General features: G+C 36.2%; 1 protein-coding gene across 1 annotated transcript in view; it reads left to right on the top strand.

The window, feature by feature from the left end:
- Positions 1-18549, top strand: part of TBC1D19 (TBC1 domain family member 19) — an 87857-nt gene that overhangs the window by 13332 nt on the left and 55976 nt on the right. Inside the window, exons 2-7 of the mRNA XM_072406357.1 lie at positions 1432-1504; positions 4686-4731; positions 8264-8339; positions 12113-12187; positions 16709-16772; positions 18022-18068. Of these exons, the coding sequence (XP_072262458.1) occupies positions 1432-1504; positions 4686-4731; positions 8264-8339; positions 12113-12187; positions 16709-16772; positions 18022-18068 (381 nt within the window). The remainder of the gene's footprint in view (positions 1-1431; positions 1505-4685; positions 4732-8263; positions 8340-12112; positions 12188-16708; positions 16773-18021; positions 18069-18549) is intronic.

The following is an 18549-nucleotide window of genomic DNA, read 5'->3' as shown; positions in this document are numbered from 1 at the left end:
TCTTCTTCCAGCGCCGGATGATCTCTGAAACGAGAAGCCGTCCGGCGGAGAAAAAAAAACCGGACGTCTTCTCCCTGCGTGCGTGATGACGTCGGCGCGTGTGTGGGTAATTCAAATTGAAACTCATTCAAACATTTTGTATTGGATTCAATACAAACTCCTGTATCCAATCCAATACAAAATAATTCAAATAATTACAAAGTATATAACTGGTAAATTCAAACTGTCATTTTGTATTGGATTGAATACAAACTCCCTATCCAATCAAATACAAAAAATAAAAAAAAATTAAATAAAAGTAAATAACTTGGAAACTCAAATTTATATTTTGTATTTGATTGGATACAAACTTGCGTATCCAATCCAATACAAAATAATATAAAATTAATACAAAGTACATAACTGGTAAATTCAAACGCTCATTTTGTATTGGATTGAATACAAACTCCAGTATCCAATCCAATACAAAAAAATTTAAAAAAATAAAATAAAAGTAAATACATTTTTTATGTTCATATTATCTACTAGAACCCCTGTTCGGACATATTTCTGTAAGTTACAGGTCTACTATTTAAAAAAAAAAATTTCATGAAAAACAGTGGATCACTTTTGGTACAGAAATCTAGACCTCAGTGTAACGCTCAGGTGGTTAAAGCCTGCAGTAACAAAAAACAACCCTGTTGTATACTGAACTTTGTTAGATTAAATTTCTCACTCTAGCACTCAAGGGGACAATTGATTATGATTCTTTTGAAATAAATAAACCTTTCTTCATCATTGACCTTCTTTAGTATAGCTCCTTGCTAAAGGTCTAATATATTTTAAATAATTTTCATAAACCCGTTTAAATAGAGTTAAACATTATTGCGTCCCAAAATATGTGATCTGATTGTCAAAAAATTACATTAGTAGACCACAGTTTTGCAGAACATTTTAAAATGCAAATGGAATCAGGTATTAAAAAAAGTACGATGTAAATAAAGTATTACATGTTAATATTTTTAAAGGCTGAAAAACCTATTAATTAATCTGTTACACACAGTACTGATTGACTCACAATTAGACTCATTAACTGGTTTTAGACAGCTCAGTGTGAAGTTTCAGTCAGGCAAAGCCAGCCACTAAGCAGGTTGCTATGGCTGAGCTGTCTGTTTAGGTAGCTCATAGTACTTTGAAAATCTTTTAAAGCAAAACTAAACCCTGCTTTATTCACCTATCCCTGTTCCGTCAAGAGCTTCACTATCTTCTTCCTTCTTCTCTTCCTTGTTGCGATCTTTTGCTTTCATGATTGGCCGGGCTTGGATGAAGTAACTCCTGCACAGACATGCAGGTCTAGGAAGATAAAGATGTTCTAATTAAGTGTATATCTAGATAAAATGTGTATACTACCTATAAAATGTTGCTTCAGTTTGTATTTTCTTTATTTTACAGAAATGTCTGCTCAGTACGGATATTAAACTTGAAACACTAAAGGAAGATATAAGAGAATTTTTGAAGTCCTCTGGTATGTTTTTTTTACACTTCTCTAAATTTGGCATTAAAGGCAGAATGGTTAGTTTGTAGATTTGTAGGGTAAAAAAAGCATATATAAATACATCAGGATGTATAAATATTGCAAAAATAGAAAAATCATCTTGTCAGAAGTGCTTCTAACTTCCTGCAAGGCTGACAACACATTGGGCCTGATTTATTAAAACCCTCCATGACGGGAGAAGATAGACTATAATGGAAGAACTTGTGTGATCCAGTAAACTTGTGGGGCAGACCCCAACAGCACAGGGGCCATGTTGCCGAGATGCTTTGCCAAAAAAGAAGGTACCAAAAAATATTTTGCCCTCTTCCCTGTCCCCACAGACCTCCATCGGCCCAATGGTGGCAAGGGCATCATTGAAGAGGGTTTCCACCAATGATGCCCTTGCCCCCATTGGGCTGGTGGGGGTCTGTGGGGGCAGGGAAGAGAGCAACAGATGTTTTTGTCTCCTTTTTTGGCAAAGCAGATCCCAGAGGCCCTTTATTGGAGAGGAGGGGGTGAACACATGCTCACTGCCTCCATTTCCTATCCAAGAAGCTCCCAAACCTTAATAAAGTGTCTGGTTTTAAACATTGGTGAAACCCCATCATATTTTGAAACCTTTTTTTGTAAATTGCAAGAATAAACTTATTTTAGCACACACTCTCTTTCAACCATGTTTTGAATGTTACCTTTATTTACAGGGCCCTTTGCATGCATGCAGTGTAACGTGAAAGTTTAAAATTCACAGAAATGTTTCTGATTTCCGAAGATAAAAATCTATTGAATTAGCGAGCATTATGAGTGACATTCTGATACAATTTAACTTTTTAATTTGCAAAAAAAAAAAAAAAAAGCAATATAAAAGGTCAGCAGCCGGCATGTAAAAGTTGTTCTTTAACATTAATTATTGCTAAAAGGTCATTTTAATGCAGTTGACCTAAAGTTGAATTTGTGGCAAATTTAATTGTATTTTGTATTAGTATTTGTTTAAGTGAATCAAACATTTCAACAAATTCTAATCTCTAATTAAAAGTATGTAAGAGAGAATTAGATAAAGAACTTCAGTTTTACAACTGCAACAATGTACCACAGAATAAGAAATTAGGATTGTAAATACATGAACCAGAAAATAAAAAAAAAAGACAAGTAGAGGCGTTAGGCATATAAATCCTCATTTTTTTATGATCATATAACTCAAGAACAAGAACAAACAACATTTTTAATGTTTTGCAGTTTACCAGTACTTAGCTGTAGTGACTCAAAGTTTTTTTTTTTCCATGGATGGCTGAACTCAACACAGCTTCAACTAATTCAATTTAAGTGAATTATTTGCAAACACATTAGCAAAGCAACCTCATTTCTTTGTTGAGACTGATCCAGAACAAGCATACATATCAGGGACATTAAAGTAAAATTAGAATTCCTGATCTTCTTAGTTGTTCTGAGAAAGTCACTGAGAAAGTACTAAAGCCATGGGTTCACGTTGACAGCTAGAGGGACAGTATTTTCAAAAGAAATCTACAGTCACCGCTTCCGTACTTCTCCTAGTAGAAAACTACAATGACTCAAGTGTAAACCTGGGGCACAAAGTGTGGTAGTCACTTCTTACAAACACTTACTAAAACAGTAATCAATAACCAATAAAATTAGCATGAATTATTGCATCCATCATGTGTTATTTTTAAAACATTTATGCAAAAGAAAAAACTATTTAAATTACCTTTGAGCTATTTCTGTATTTCTTTAATTTTTTTAACATTTTATTTTAATTATTTTATACTTTTGAGTTGGTTTTGATGAGTCACTTGCTCACAAATGAATATTTGTGCATAGTTGTTTGCCACCATTAGATGTCGCTGTGTCCTCATGTAAAATGTGTAACAAACTCTTTAATATTAAATTGCACGGCAAGAGTTTGTTACACACTATGGGCTTGATTTATTAAAGCTCTCCAGGGCTGGAGAGAATACCCTTTAATCAGTGAAGCTGGGTGATCCAGCAATCCTGGAATCAATCTGGTCCAAGATTCAAATCATTTCTATGACTGCTGTAGAGACGTGAGAACACTTTATAGGATACTTGTCTCCACTACATTGAGACCACCACACAACCACCAAAGCATCAATCTCTGCCCTTCCTATTTGTACCTGATAATGAAGTATTTGCTCAACTCACAAGCAAGATTTTTTCTGCTCACAGAGTGAAGCCTAAAAGTGGTGGAAATGGATACTGAAATATCACAATGGTGAATCTCCACAGCAGATGCAGTTCTTACTTACACCTAGATCTGTCAGACTTTTTTCCTGGATGTAAAGTCTATGAGCCTGGAGAAGATACACTTTCATCAGTGAAGCTGGGTGATTCAGCAAACCTGGAATGGATCTGGTCCAGGATTGAAAATATTTGCTAGTGCGAGATCGCTGCGTAGCATGGGGGGGGTTCAAACAGGAAACAGGGCCAGCAGGTTAAAAGTGCATCAAGGGTTTTATTCATTAATACTATTTTCACAAAAAACATGCAAAATAAAACAAACCATAAAACAAAGCCTGGCCACTTGGCCTCTAACTCACTGTTAGATCACTCTACTAGCAATCCAGCCCAACCTAGTGCTGCGCAGGACTCTAAAGCCCTAACCATACAGCTTTTCCAAATATAGTCTGTGTCTTTACTCACAGTTCACCTTGGACCTCCTCCCAGCTCATCAGCCAAGAACAGAAACACAAGGAAGTGCATGTGGGAGTGGATATCCACAGCCTAATTTCCAGGATGGGTTTCAACTGAGACAATTACACTTGACCATCTCTAGGCCTCTTAAATGAGACACAGCACCATCTACTGGTGTGACATAAATTATTTTTTACTATCATTTTCAGGCCAAAAAAAACCTCAGTTTATACTTGAGTATATACAGTAAATTCTGAAATAATAGGTTCAGTTTTTAAATGGGGGTATAAGTGATTATCTAAGAATCTCTTAACTTTCATCAGGTTGCACAAAGCAATTCCAGCAGCAGCTTAAAACATTATAGTCGTTACCACAGCCATTACCTGTAATACTGTGCAATAATACTTACTGCTATTAAATAAAAAGTTCTTTAGGAAATGATGGAAAGAATATATGGTGCAGCCAACAAAATGACTTACAATTCTGTTTTTCTTTTTTTTTTTTTAAGGCTGGGAGAAAAAACTTCAAAATGCCGTATACCGTGAGCTTACTGTGTAAGTAGACAGTTTTGGAAAATCTTACAGCAGATCAGTGCTTATATGTTATACGTATAGGCCTATACTAAAGCGGAATTAAACTTAAAATTAAACATTTGCAGGAAGGCTCCTTATTGCAAAGGAGACATGCTTGCTATGCCATAAAAAACTAACTTACTTGCTTATTTGCAGTTTTGTATAGAATGTGTACTCAGCTGTGCATATGCAACTGAGTTTACAATTCTGTCATACAAGAAAATTGTGTATGGGTATACGATCCCCAAACCTGAAATGGACTGGGTGAAAGTGTTGGCCACCACTGAGTTAGTGAGGAGAGATAAAATTAATAAGGCCTTAACAGTCTTGCTGGCCCAGATAAGCTCAAGGACTGAAATACATTTTGTCTGTTAATAGTAGAACAATGTGTGTGTTTAGGTAATGAGTTTTGTATGCACAACTGTGTGGTTGTATTTCCCCACAGAAATACAACCATATAGGAATGTTACCAGGGCTTGAGTTATGAGGTTATCAGTTGTTTGTGTGCCATTCAGACACAAGACCAGACAATGCTGAAGCCAAAAAAACTTGATCTCTAGCAACTTGAATATAATATGCCTCCAGGACAAGCAGGCAAAAAGTGCTTTTGTTTCAAGACCCATTAAGGTCATAGACTGAATATGAAATGCTAGTTTAGCAGTGTGTCTAATCATTGGAGACCAAGAATGTTCCTGAGGTAAGTCTTTATTACCATATAACAGGAGCCCCTGTGGGGTGAATTGGTCATACTTATTTAGACACAGGAATTGGTAAATAGGAATGGGACTTTTAAGGGCACCAATTGGGAAAAAAAACCTAACTGTATTGCAAACATTAAAATAAAAAAAAAAAATGAAGCATTACATGTTGTAACACATCACCACTGCACTAAAACTTGACATTCATATTTAAAAACACAGTACCTAATGAGGTAGCATACAATCTCGCAACTAAAGTTCAGTATGTAATATGGTTGTATACAATCCCCCAACTAAAGTTTGACGTGTTTTGCGGCATATCTCATCCAATTTTTTTAGGAAATAGTAGTGAGATCTAAACATTTCAAACAGGCAATAGTCAAAATAATGAACATCCAATATAATTATGCAAATAAAGATTTTTAATTTTTATAAAAAATCTATATACTTTATTTACTTATATTCTTGACAAAACATCAACAGATAAAAGAGCTTCCTCAGATGGTAATGATATGCTCACCTTTTATAGGAGAAAGAACACAAACAAGGCAACACGCGGACCCAGGGCAGTAGGGCAGTCTTAATATTCCCAAAATTGTGCACGTATTTTTTTTTTTTTTTTGTATATAATTAGGCTTATGTTCTCTTACAAAACAAAGAGAAGGGAAGGGAAGTCAGATGTAGTTGTATAACAAAAAGACACTAAAGTGTTCAGTGTTCTCCCCAGCTCCATTTACCAGGGCACTCCACCCGGCACTTTTCAGTAACCACCCGGCTGTTTTTGGGTGGTTACTGAATAGCTGGGTCACAATACAAGGGCTGCCACCCACCTACAATTTCCTACCACCTGGCCTAAAGAAAATTCTGGGTTAAACATGTTTTTTTTTTTAATTCAATGAGGAGAAAAAGCCTTTCCCTGTATATCCATGTAGTCTATTTAAAGAGGAACATTACTCAAAAAAAAAAACACACTTTTAATCCTGCAGGTCTGTCCAATCACTCCGGGGGTGTCCGGCATCTGGTCCCGCCTCGTCTCCGGATCTGTTCTGGAGTCGGCGTGCCAGGTGCCGCCATCTCGGTCTTTTCTTCCGGATTCTTCATCCTACGTTAAACGACCCAGGAGCGAGATCGGGTGACTTAGGATGAAAAAACAATTTTGCAGATCTTACTGCGCATGCGTGACATCAGCAAACTTTTCTCTTGCAGCAAAAAGGCTCATTGGGCATGCGCAGACAGAGCACCAAGAGCCTCCTGGGATGCCATGATGTAGGTAGACCTAGGCAGCCGAGAGTTAGGGGGTGGTGCTGAACACTTTTTTTTTTTTTTAAAGGTGTTGCAACCAAAAAAAAAAAAAGTGAATTTTACCCAACATAAAGGGGTTCTTTAACCTTTTAAGTAAAGTGAAAATTCTGAGTATAGGTACGCTTTAAACCACTATATATATTTGATTAAACAAGAAGCAGCACCACCAAGTGTAAGCCATAAAAATAATTAATAAACCTTCTTAATACAAATCTTGCTTTAACCCCTCTAGCGTTCTAATTCTGTCCGTTTTTTCACGCAAAAAGTGTTACATTTTTTTGCATGGAAATTTATTTTACATTGTAGGCCTATAATTGTTAGGCATAACTCACCGAAAAATATACAATATTTAATACATTTAATAAATTTAATAAAAAAACTTTAATTAAAAAAACACAAAAATCTGTTAAAAAAAAACAAAATTGTAAAACATGTAATATAACTGTACAGTAGCATGTATAATATTTATATAATATAATTATATATAAATTATATAAAGATTTATTTGTATTGGACTTAATACAGCTATTTTGTATTAAATCCAATATAAAATTATTTGAATTTCCCGCCGCTACTTCTGCCCACACCAAAGTCACCGGGAATCCCCAGAGATCGTCTCTGCAGTCGCCGGCTGGAGATCGGAGGAAAAAAATATTTCCCGAGGACCTGCAGGTACCAGCAGGACGCCAGGGGACGATAGCTGAACTTTGAGGTAATTCTCCACGGAGCAAGCCAAACCTGGGACAAATTACAATGACAACTTGTATGATGTATTGAAATTAATTGTGCAAACAGGGTGGCAATTTACTGGGATCCACATGGTTGAAATGTTCCAAGAATAGGGAGAGGCTCTGTGAGTAGTGAGAGTGATTGTGAGTGTGAGTGTGAGTATAGTTCATTCAGTCTCCTTTTACCCCACTATTCTCTAATTTTCCTTACAATTTGTTCTCTGTATTTTTTTATATATAAAAAAAAACCATGCTTACAGTATTTTAAGATCAGTATACATTGTACGTGAATTGTGAACTTTTCCTTCTGGTAAAATATAAGTGCTTTTCTGTGGCTGTACATTTTACCTTTTCTTCTGCTCAGATTTGTGTTTTTTTTTCTTTTTAATTTCATGTTCCAATTGCTTCAGAAGTGTTTATAGATTTTTTGCCCAATTGCAGCATTAAGGATCTTGGGTGTAACAGAGCAGTGGCATTAGCAGAGTTTATGTCAAATAATCTTTAAAAACATTTATTGAAAAATATTACAGACCAAATGTTTTTTTGTTTTTATAGTTTTGCATAGAGCCTGTATGTGGTGGGGGTTACAATTTCTGTCTAGTTTTTATCTTTTTCTACGACCTCGCTAAATTTCCGATTACATCCTGTCCTGACAGCAAGGTTTATACAATAGTTTGCTAAGCATTTGTAGGTTTAAATATGCACTTAAAAAGATTTTATAACTATAAAAATTACTAAGCCAGTGTAGACTTTACATTACTGTACATTTTTATTTTTTTTCTCTAGGCTTCCAGCTCCTTGTCACCCAGCAGCACCAGCTGAACATATTAAGGAACCTCTGGCCTACATGAGAAGGGCTCAGGTTGGTAGTGAATGGTTCAATGTCTGAATGGACAAACAAGTATCAGTAAACTCCTATACCATTTTCTTTTAAACTATGGCATTGGAATCAAGTTGGGTAGTGGACATGTTTGTATTGGGTTTGCCACATGACTGTGTATTAAATATGGCCTAGTTTGTCCCAGTGCAAAATAGTGTTGAATGATTGCGTACACTCTCTTTATTTGTTTCAAATTGTATATTACCATAGTGTAAGACCTAGGCTATAAACAATGTTAATGTATCACAGAGAGCATTTCTTTCAAACCATTTCTTTCTTCTAATCTCCAAAAATTATGCAACATTTAACTAATGAGATTGACCGCACAAACACATACATGTGCAAGGCGGGCAGCAGAGGGAATTACACAGGCAAGGCTGTAAAATAAAGACACCGAGGTGCTAGTTGAAAATGACAAGAAGCAAACTGAGAATTTATTGGTTCGGTCTTTACTTTAAGTTTACAGGAAGTATAAATGTGTTTTACAACAATTGTAATTTAGCTTTGTACAGCTTGACTCCCAGTGCGTCAACACTTTCTTATTTAGAGCTTCGGATTGAAAATGCAAAAAACTCCACTTTGTACTAATCAATTCTATCATAGGCCATGTGTGTAATATACATGACAAATATATACAGTTATATTTGTTATACAATACAACTTTAATGTTGAAGGGTCGAGGTGTTCCATCCTTCTATTCCCTGTTGCTTTTTTGAGAATTTGTTCATAATTAAAAAAAAGAATTGTAAGCCAATCCGTAATTATCTACTAGCGTGCTAAAGTGCACAGAAAATAATACTTGATTATCAGGTAGCAGTATGATTTTCTTCTCAGGAGGGCTTAGTTAAAGGATGCCATTACCCCATTGACCGACCCTATAGCTATTTCTTAACCTTAAATATGCAATAAATTGTTTTATTTGATTGTTGGAGCTTGTGCAAAAAAGTTGGGAATCTTGCCAGTCAGTACTTATCTGCACACCTTCTGGCCTAAAGCACAGCTTTCAAAGGACAAAAGTGCTTATCTACAGATACAGCACAGTGTGTAATTGTTGTCAATCCAGGACAGGAAATGTGTTACTGGCAATATCACTGGCTAAAAATGAAGGTAAAGCAACTTGAAAAAGAAAACTTAATGATGTTACCACAAGAACTGGTAAGCTGCAATAAGTAATTTTTTGTTTTTGGTTTCTGGTTCAGAAACATTTTTTTTTTTTGCATACTCTACATGATCAACATCTACCTTCAAATTATTGCAGTAATTTTGCAGTCTCTGAACTGTCGAGGTTTATTTCTTAAACTGTACACCTCAATTTTAACAGATTTTATATGTTGCTGGCTGTAACACAGCCCTAAAGTAGGAGATTCACTCAGAAGCATAACTGTTCATAATATGATATTTTCTTTTCTTCAAATTCCTCTCCATTTTTTAAAATGTTTCATTGTCTTTTGTGTTTAAAGCAACTGTGCTCAATACCAAAGGTAAAAAAAAACATACTATTCAGTGAGCACTGTGCAGTAGTTTCTTCCTTTGACCTGCACACCACTTTTAGTCCTATATTGACATGAAGATCAGCAGGAGAATCCAGTAGGAGTTGCAGGCCAGGAACGCAGGAGATCGACAAGTGTATGTTTCGCTGCAGATTTCAAGTTAAGCTCAAGAGTGGCATTAAACAGCACACGCAGGGGGAAAGCAATTTATTACCATCCTTCTTTTGCAGGAACATGAACTAAAGTGGTTTTACATGCATGAGGGATCTAGATCTGCTGATTAAAGCTAGAATTTGCTCTACTGGCTTACTGTAACACAGTGAAGATGGAAAGGCAATATACAAAGCAATGCACACTCTCTACCCAATGGGCACAACAATCTTTAATTAAATTGTTTCAACATTTAATAAAAGAGGTTTTTGATCCAGACATTTGCAATTACATGCAAAGCCATACTGCTGCACCAATGCATCTATTCAAAATGTGGTCCCCATCTATTGGATGAGCTCCTAACTTAGGACATATATATTCCTAATATTAAAAATAGTTCAGGTAGACTTTCATTTTCACAGCATACATCTACTTTCCACTGCAGTTTATGCTCTGCATACATTTGCAACTACATTCCTGAACATTCTCATACAGTAAGAAGGTATTTAAAACAAGATTTAGGACACCTATTACTAATTCTGGATTGTGGCAAACATTTATAAATTTTAAGCATGTTATTACACTTTTGTAAAAAAGTGATTATTTGTTCCTTGTGAATATTTTTAATAACATTTTAACACAAAACACATCCAGTATTAAACTCTATGGCTCAGAGAGAAGTTTCAATTAATTTAGTTTCAATTTAGTTTCATTGTTTAGTGTCTTGTAGATAACACTACATGGGATGGAGGTCTCATGCAAAATTAATTACAGGGTTGTTACACCTGTTAAAATACAAACCCAATACAATTTCATAATGGCAAGGTGTTATTAGTAATAAATCATTTTCACAGTTGACCAGTCACTTGGTTTAACAGGAAATCCGAGGAAGTCATTTAATCAAAAATCTTAGCTCATATGGCTCTAAGCAGAAAATCTGACTTTTCAACATCTTCAGTTACCTTAGCCTAGGAGGAAAATTTTCCTGACTCTCAATGCATCGTACTCCTCCACATGTCCTTCAGGAAGCCATAATTTTACTGGTTTAGGATTAGTTTTTTACTTCTGCTGACTATATTCTGCTGTCTTTACCATATTTACATACCAAAACAATGGCAACAAGCAGACAGTGAAGGTGGTTGTGTGATCACTCATTCAGACTTTCTCCAAGTCCTCAAACATACTGAAATACTTCTTAAATGAGAGTGTTTGAAATTCGTAACAGTGGGCCTGATTTCTAAAAGCTCTCCAAGGCTGGAGAAGATACATTTTCATCAGTGAGATTGGGTTATCCAGCAAACATAGAATAGATCTGGTCTAGGATTTAAAGCAGCAAATATTGAATGACTTTGAAGAAATCCATTCCAAATTTACTGCATCACCCAGCTTCACTGATGAAGGTGTATCCTCACCAGCTTTGGAAAGCTTAAATAAATTAGGCCCAATATGACTATATTTATTTAATTTTTGACCATAACAAAAACATAACAAAGGTCATCCTCCAGGTTACCAGAAGACTGAATAGGATATACTTTTAAAAAGTTGAGCAAAATCAATTGTTATCTTTCTATTATACACTACTTATTGTCATCCCCTAAGTAGCGGAGATGAACAAGGCAGACATATTTTAGGTCGATAAAAAAAAAATGGCTCTCTTGATAGCCACAGTGGAGGAAGTAGCATATGTATATGAAATGTAATACTTCTAGAAGATATCCAGAAGAAGATAAAAGAAAAAAAAGCCTGAAAAAATGAAAGCAAATGTAATCACCTATTTTAAAGATGTTTTCTCCTTTTGCAATTTACACGAGGCTATTGTGATGTTTGTCTACCAAGAAGAATGTAGTAACTGGGCTAGAATAGGTCATAAAGGATTTAAATAAATGTATAGTAAATGTAGAATTTTGGTGAAATGGCTTTCACCTTAACATCTGGTGTGTGATCAAAATTAAAAAAACAAACAAAACAAAAACCTTTATTATCTACTTAGATTAACCTAACCTGCACTAACTAAACCAAATTTCCATTATAATCATCTGCAGTATTTCACAGCATAGGAACAAATGACTAACTAGGAAAACCTATTTCTGTTAACTTTCTTCTTCTTGGTTTTAGGCAAGCTGGGAGAAAAGAGTACTGAAAAGTCTGAACAGCATGTGCACAGAGCTCAATATTCCGCTTGCTCGTAAGGTAGGTTTCTTTGTAAAGTTTTCCTTACAAGTGAATAGTTTGTGTGTGCTATATATCTTTAAACATACTGTGTCCATTGTATTAGTATTTATCTAATGTGAAATTCCATTTTAACCTAATGCATCAGTGCTTATCATCCACTCAGTCATCAGCAGGAATAGCATATTTCATTACTTTGATATATACTGCCCTGAGGCATTTGGCAGCCTTGTGCCTTCTATATTTCTGAACAAGTTTGTAATAGAAATACAAAAATCTGAAGAGCAGTTAAAATGGAACTTCAGATTTTTGAAAAAAAGTGTAATGCTGTTAGAATAAAACATTGCTAACGCGTTTTATAACTGCATCTAAAACTGTATTGTTCGCTTAGTCTTAAAGAATTATTCAAAATATATGTTGTGGTAAATTGAAAATGTGTACACTTGTACATTCTGTCATGTTTTCTTCAAATTTCCATTTGTTCTGATGTAGTTGCAGGGCAATATAGGATTTATTTAAAGGATGTACAGCACTGTGTAATATGTTGGCGCTATATAAATACTGTTTATTAACAATAATAAAAATAATAGATATCCTTTTTTTTCTACACCCTTTACACCAGCAACCTTCTTCCCTCAAAGTACCCTTGTACCTAAAAACAAAAATATATACTTATATATTTTTTTCAAAGTTATGGCATGGTGCCAATCCTAACAGACCAGAACAGCATAAGTATACCCAGCAGTAAAGTATACCCAGTTGGCTGGTCCCTGACAACCTGGGTTTGCAAAAAGTGGGTGGAACGACTGCCCATTTTTCAACCCAGAAGACAGGTGTCATCTAGTGTTGGCAATAAAGTACTAGAATTTAGTTCTTAAATGATTTTTGCAGTAAAAGCTTTTTTTTCAATTTTCATTTTACATGCTCTAATCCAATAATTCTGTAATAATTTTTTTAAATAAAATATGTGCCAAGTTAAAAATATTGGCATCCGTTTCTACCTTTTTTAAATATTGGTTGCTTAGCAGCTGTTCTTTTCTTCTGGCTTTAATAGATTCTGATCTGCTCACGCAGAAAGGAAAATATAAAAAACCTGATTGTGTAGTTCTGGTTTGACGTCTCAGAAATGATTGACGCCACAGAATCGGCATGATGGATAAACATAATACCATTTTTATTTTATGAAGTGATCATTTATGGAAGTCCTTATATAGCCCTCAGCACAAAGTCCTTATTATTTTATGAGAAAGAACCAATTAAAAAAAATATAGTATTTCTGACATATTTGTACAGGTAGTCCCCAGGTTACATACGAGATGGGGACTATAGGTTTGTTCTTAAGTTGAATTGGTATGTAAGTGGGAACAGGTACATTATTTTATTAAATGCAATTAGGACTGATGTTTGCCTCAACATATTATTAGGCAGTGTGATGTCAGTTACTGTATAAAATCCTCACTGTGAGTTAATCACAAACAAGGCAAAAAAAAGAAACCTTTATGGAGCCTAGACATTATTTAACTTCTGGAGCAAGCTGTGCTTTGATATGCAAAAAGAAAAAACTGCAGAGTTTGTCTTTATAGAGTTAAAATAGCTTGCAGAAGAGCTCCATTTCAGTTGTGTTTAGCAAAAGATTTCTTCTGCAAGTCATGCAAACCGCCCCCCTCCAAGCCTCCCTCCTGCACACAAACGAGCAGGGAAGCCCGTTCATATCTAGGAGTCATCCGTGTGTCGTATGTCTTTAACTCGGGGACTACCTGTAGATACAAAAGGATACCTGTTATTGCAGTAATTTTGATTTTAGAGAGTTTAAAGCGCAGGAACATGCAACATAAGTAGCTGGCCACTTGGCTTCCAGTGGTTACTGCCCACCCCATAATAAACTAAGCTAAAGAAATGCATGACAATCTTGTAAATTTGTTGTGTAGTCTGCGGTTACTGTAGGTGGCTGCATTTTATTCATTGCTGTTTGCTTTTTATATAAGCCTATATAGTCAGTCTATCATTCCTCTTTTATATTAAGCAAACCGTGCCACTGGTACCAATGGATATTTAAACCTACTGGTAAGCAATATTGTCACAGTGCTGCAAATGTAACATCAAATATAACAATTTAAAACTTAATTATAAGTATTCTTATAAACCACACATTTCTGTGCAAGGTCTAAATTTTAAAACACAGAGGTTAGAATTTCTCTTCATGGAGATAGTGGTACGCTTGGGGAGAAAGGGCCACTAGGGGACGCTACGGCTTGCACAGAAGTGGTGTGAGCCCTGAGAAGGGCCAAGATGCAGAGTCTAAGGGGCATCTAGGTCTTCTCCAGAGCCTCTAGTGGTGAGGATGCTGCATTGCTGGATACCACCAGGTTGCGGTCCTTGGGCACACCAGGGTGGACAGGATGATATGCAGTTCCAAATCACTAAGCAGAAGAATTGTCAAGCAAGGCAAGGGTCAAGGCAGGCAGCAAGCAAGAGAGGTCAGGTCACAAGCCAGGGGTCAAATTCCAGGGATCCATGAAATAGACACCAGTGACCCAGGGGCCACTGCAGAAACTGGGAGCAACAGGAAGAAAGGTGACACAGGGATAATCACAGACAGAGAGGAACACTGGAACACATGGCCAGCAAGACTACTCTCTCTGTATTCCGCGGCACTAAGCTGCCTATACCATACAAAATGTTCCCCCCATCATTATACCATGAACACTCCATCCTGATCATAAATACAAGATAAAGTAGATCCATGGATTCAAGCTGTTTACATTAAGTTGTCATTGTGCCATATATATGGCAAATCAGCAAATTCATTTTGAGTGAGCATTAGTAACCTATCCCATCCTAAAGACATGGTCCCAGGTCCTGCACTGATTACAGTGTATGTATTATGTTAGTGAGACCCTAAGACCAGTCAGGGTTTGGCATTATTTAATAAAAATAAAAATACAATGTATATCCTCTTTTATTCTTCCCCATGGTATAACAGTAATGGAGATCAATGATTTATAACAGTATTCTCCACAGCCCCTTTTAGCTGGGGTTACCAGCTGACACTTTTCAGTGAATACTTATCTGTTTTTGGGTGGTTATTGAAAAATTGGGTCACAATACAGGGGTTGCCACCCAACTACAGCTTCTTCTCACCCAGCTTAAAACAAATTCTGGGGAAAATACTGTATTAGTACACAGCCTCATTGCCATTGAAATATTGAAGCAGAGGATGCTTCTTCAGACTGACCACACAAAAGAAGGACCGGTGAGAGCGAGGTAATAAGGGAAGAAAAAATGCTTCTTGTGTTATGCTTCAACCTAAACCAGCGTTCAAGTGTTGTTTTTAAGGTATTTCTCAAGGGCAAGGTTAGCCTGGAAAACAGCTTTAAGTACCGTATTTTTCGCCGTATAAGACGCTCCGGAATATAAGACGCACCCAATTTTAAAGGAGGAAAATCTAGAAAAAAAGATTCTGAAAGATTATTTCCCTTCTGATCACTCATGTGCCATTCATACCGGTATTCCCCTTCTGATCACTCATGTGCCATTCAAATTCCCTTTCTGATCACTCTGTACCTTTCAAATTCCCTTTCTGATCACTCTGTGTCATTCAAACTCCCCTTCTGTTCACTCTGTCATTCAAATTCCCCTTCTGATCACTCTGCTTTTTTTCTATTGTACGGCAGTTAGGACAGGGAACAGCAGGTGGCGCTGTGCCGGCTTCTTTCGCTTTGCTTTACAGACAAGAGAAAACACGATGCTGGCAGAGGAGAGAAGAGAGACACGCTGCAGCCAGAGACACACGCAGGATCGGGTATCGGGTGAGTATAATATTTTAAATATTTTTTTAACACATTTGTCGTATAGGACGCACTAACTTTTCCCCCCAAGTTTTGGGGAAGAAAAAGTGCGTCTTATACGGCAAAAAATACGGTAGTTATGGACATCTGTCAACTTAATATCTCATTTACATGGTGTTCTCACCTACAGTAGTAGATCAGTTTTTCCCCTCAACATTTCCCATAAACTCTGGATACTGTATTTAGAAAAAAAAATGCTGAAAGAAGCAGTTAATGAGATATTTTACCTATCACGTCTGACATTGAGGATGACCTTGATTGCACATCTTCTTCAATCCAATGCTCATTAAAACAAAACCTTAACTTTCTTAACATGTCCGTATTTTTCTGTACATTGTGTTTCAGCCATTAACGTCCTATTTGCTTTAATGAGAAGTTGTACTTAATAAAGTAAGCACTGAATTTATCTATCCTTTGAAACGATGAGCTATATGACCTACAGTAACTGAAATAAATAACAGCATATTTGAACCCAAAATGGCCATTTAATGGGCAGGCCTCTCCCCAACACATCAGTCACTGTCATTATTAACTGATATCTATGTTTTACCAATATTCCACGTAAGAAGTTTAGCAGAGAACAAAAGGTGACTGTGAAAAGACCTTTCTCAATCCACAATATGTATGTGCACCCGGTATACTTTTATGGTAATCCTCTTTCTTGGAAGATGCATTATTGGCTTGTGTTTTTCAGAGGCCAGCTGAAGAACAAAAAGAGTTACTCAATAAATGGAATGAAATGGGAACAGAAGAACCAGGTATGGCTCATTTTTTTTATTCTGCCTCTAATTCATCATTAGCTTAAAGTGGTTTTATTGTAGGCATATGTGCTTGTATGACTTTGGTAGGGACAACTTTATTATAGTATGTGTTGGGACTGATGTCAATAGTAATGTGCAGCCACCTGGTAAAAGCAAAAAACATACTTTAGTTAAAACAGATACTCTTCTATAAATACTATCTCAGCTACTTTTAGTTGTGTGACTTGTCGGGTCCCCAATCTTCTCTACCTTTCTGTAGAGATGAAAGGGTAATTTTTTGTGTGTTGCCTTCTACGGTCTTTTGGAAATCACAATGAGGGGTGGTGACAAGGTGGACCTGTACTGTAGTGCTGGTTTACCAGTTTGCACATGAAAAGACATGGCGTAATACATTTGCTACTCTGACTGCGGTCTCCCTGCATATATCTTTCATCCTGGAAACCTGCCTCCATCAGAACAATCCCTCTGGAATATTGCTAACACCTTTGAGTCTTTTTTCATTCTTCACTCCCTGAAACCTATTCACAGGGATTTTCAACCATACAATACCTACCATTTTTATACTAAACTGTTGTTTTTAATCAGAAAACATCACTACAGTACTTCAACTCCTTGTTCATTATACTACTAACATCTTAGCTACATACCCAGTTTCAAAATTTGAGATTATTATCAGCCCCACAGAATCAAGTCACCATCAATATGAGTCTCTGCAGTTTCCCCTGAAGAGGCCTACACTGCGAAATGCGCAGGAAAATACTAATATCTATACTAATAAATATAAAATAGTACTTCATTACTTCATTCACACTTCTATCATTGATGTGATTTGACTATTTATGTGTATGTAATATGTTCACCTGCTTTTTCTGTATATTTTGGCTATAAGTAGTTGAACTCTGTTCGTATTGACAGTTCTCAATACAAAAAATTTAATGTTACATTGTTGCCATAAAAAAGCCTTTTCCTTTTGCTCTCTTTACATACATACCTACCCAATTATTAGGCTAAGCAACATGTAAAAGATTTAAACTAACCATTCGGGACCTCACCTTATATACAAACTTATTAAATATGTTTATCCAACAATGTTCATAGTCATTTAAATAATCTACTTAGAAAGCTAGACCTTGTGATGCATTTCTCTGTGCTGAAAAGGGGGAGTCTTACATGAGTTTATGAAATTGGTTTATTAACATTTAGTTTGCATCATCAATCTAATTTTGTTTCACTTTGTTTTTTTAAGACCTAACTCTTTTTAGACCTGTGTATGCGCCTAAGGATTTTCTTGAGGTATGTAAATACTCTATAATAAAAAAAACTGTGTAAGAACACCTTAAAGATTGGTCAGATATTTTTGCAAAAGCCTCACAAAGCTGCATCAATATAGTAGCCCTCGAGGACTTGTCCTGGTCTGCTCATATCTTACTTCTTCTAGGATGGAAAAATACTTCCTGCTCTATATTGCAAATATATATTTTCTTAGTTGTATGAATATAGGTACTACTAAAACTTTGTACAAGCATTACAACAAAAGGATTGTTCCAGCTCCAGCACTGTTTCCAACACTGTTCCAGCACTGTTTCCAACACTGTTCCAGCACTGTTTGTCAACAGTGTCAACATTTAATCTCAGGTTATATTGAACTACATTCTCGGAAAAGTAATGTATGTAAATACAGAGTTATTATATACCCCCTAGACCAGGGGTCTGCAACCTGCGGCTCCGGAGCCGCATGCGGCTCTTCAGCCTCCTTGTTGTGGCTCCCTTCGGC

The sequence above is a fragment of the Pyxicephalus adspersus genome, chromosome 3 (assembly GCF_032062135.1).
Source record: "Pyxicephalus adspersus chromosome 3, UCB_Pads_2.0, whole genome shotgun sequence".
NCBI classification, from domain to species: domain Eukaryota; kingdom Metazoa; phylum Chordata; class Amphibia; order Anura; family Pyxicephalidae; genus Pyxicephalus; species Pyxicephalus adspersus.
This window is presented reverse-complemented; position numbering and strand designations above follow the sequence as displayed.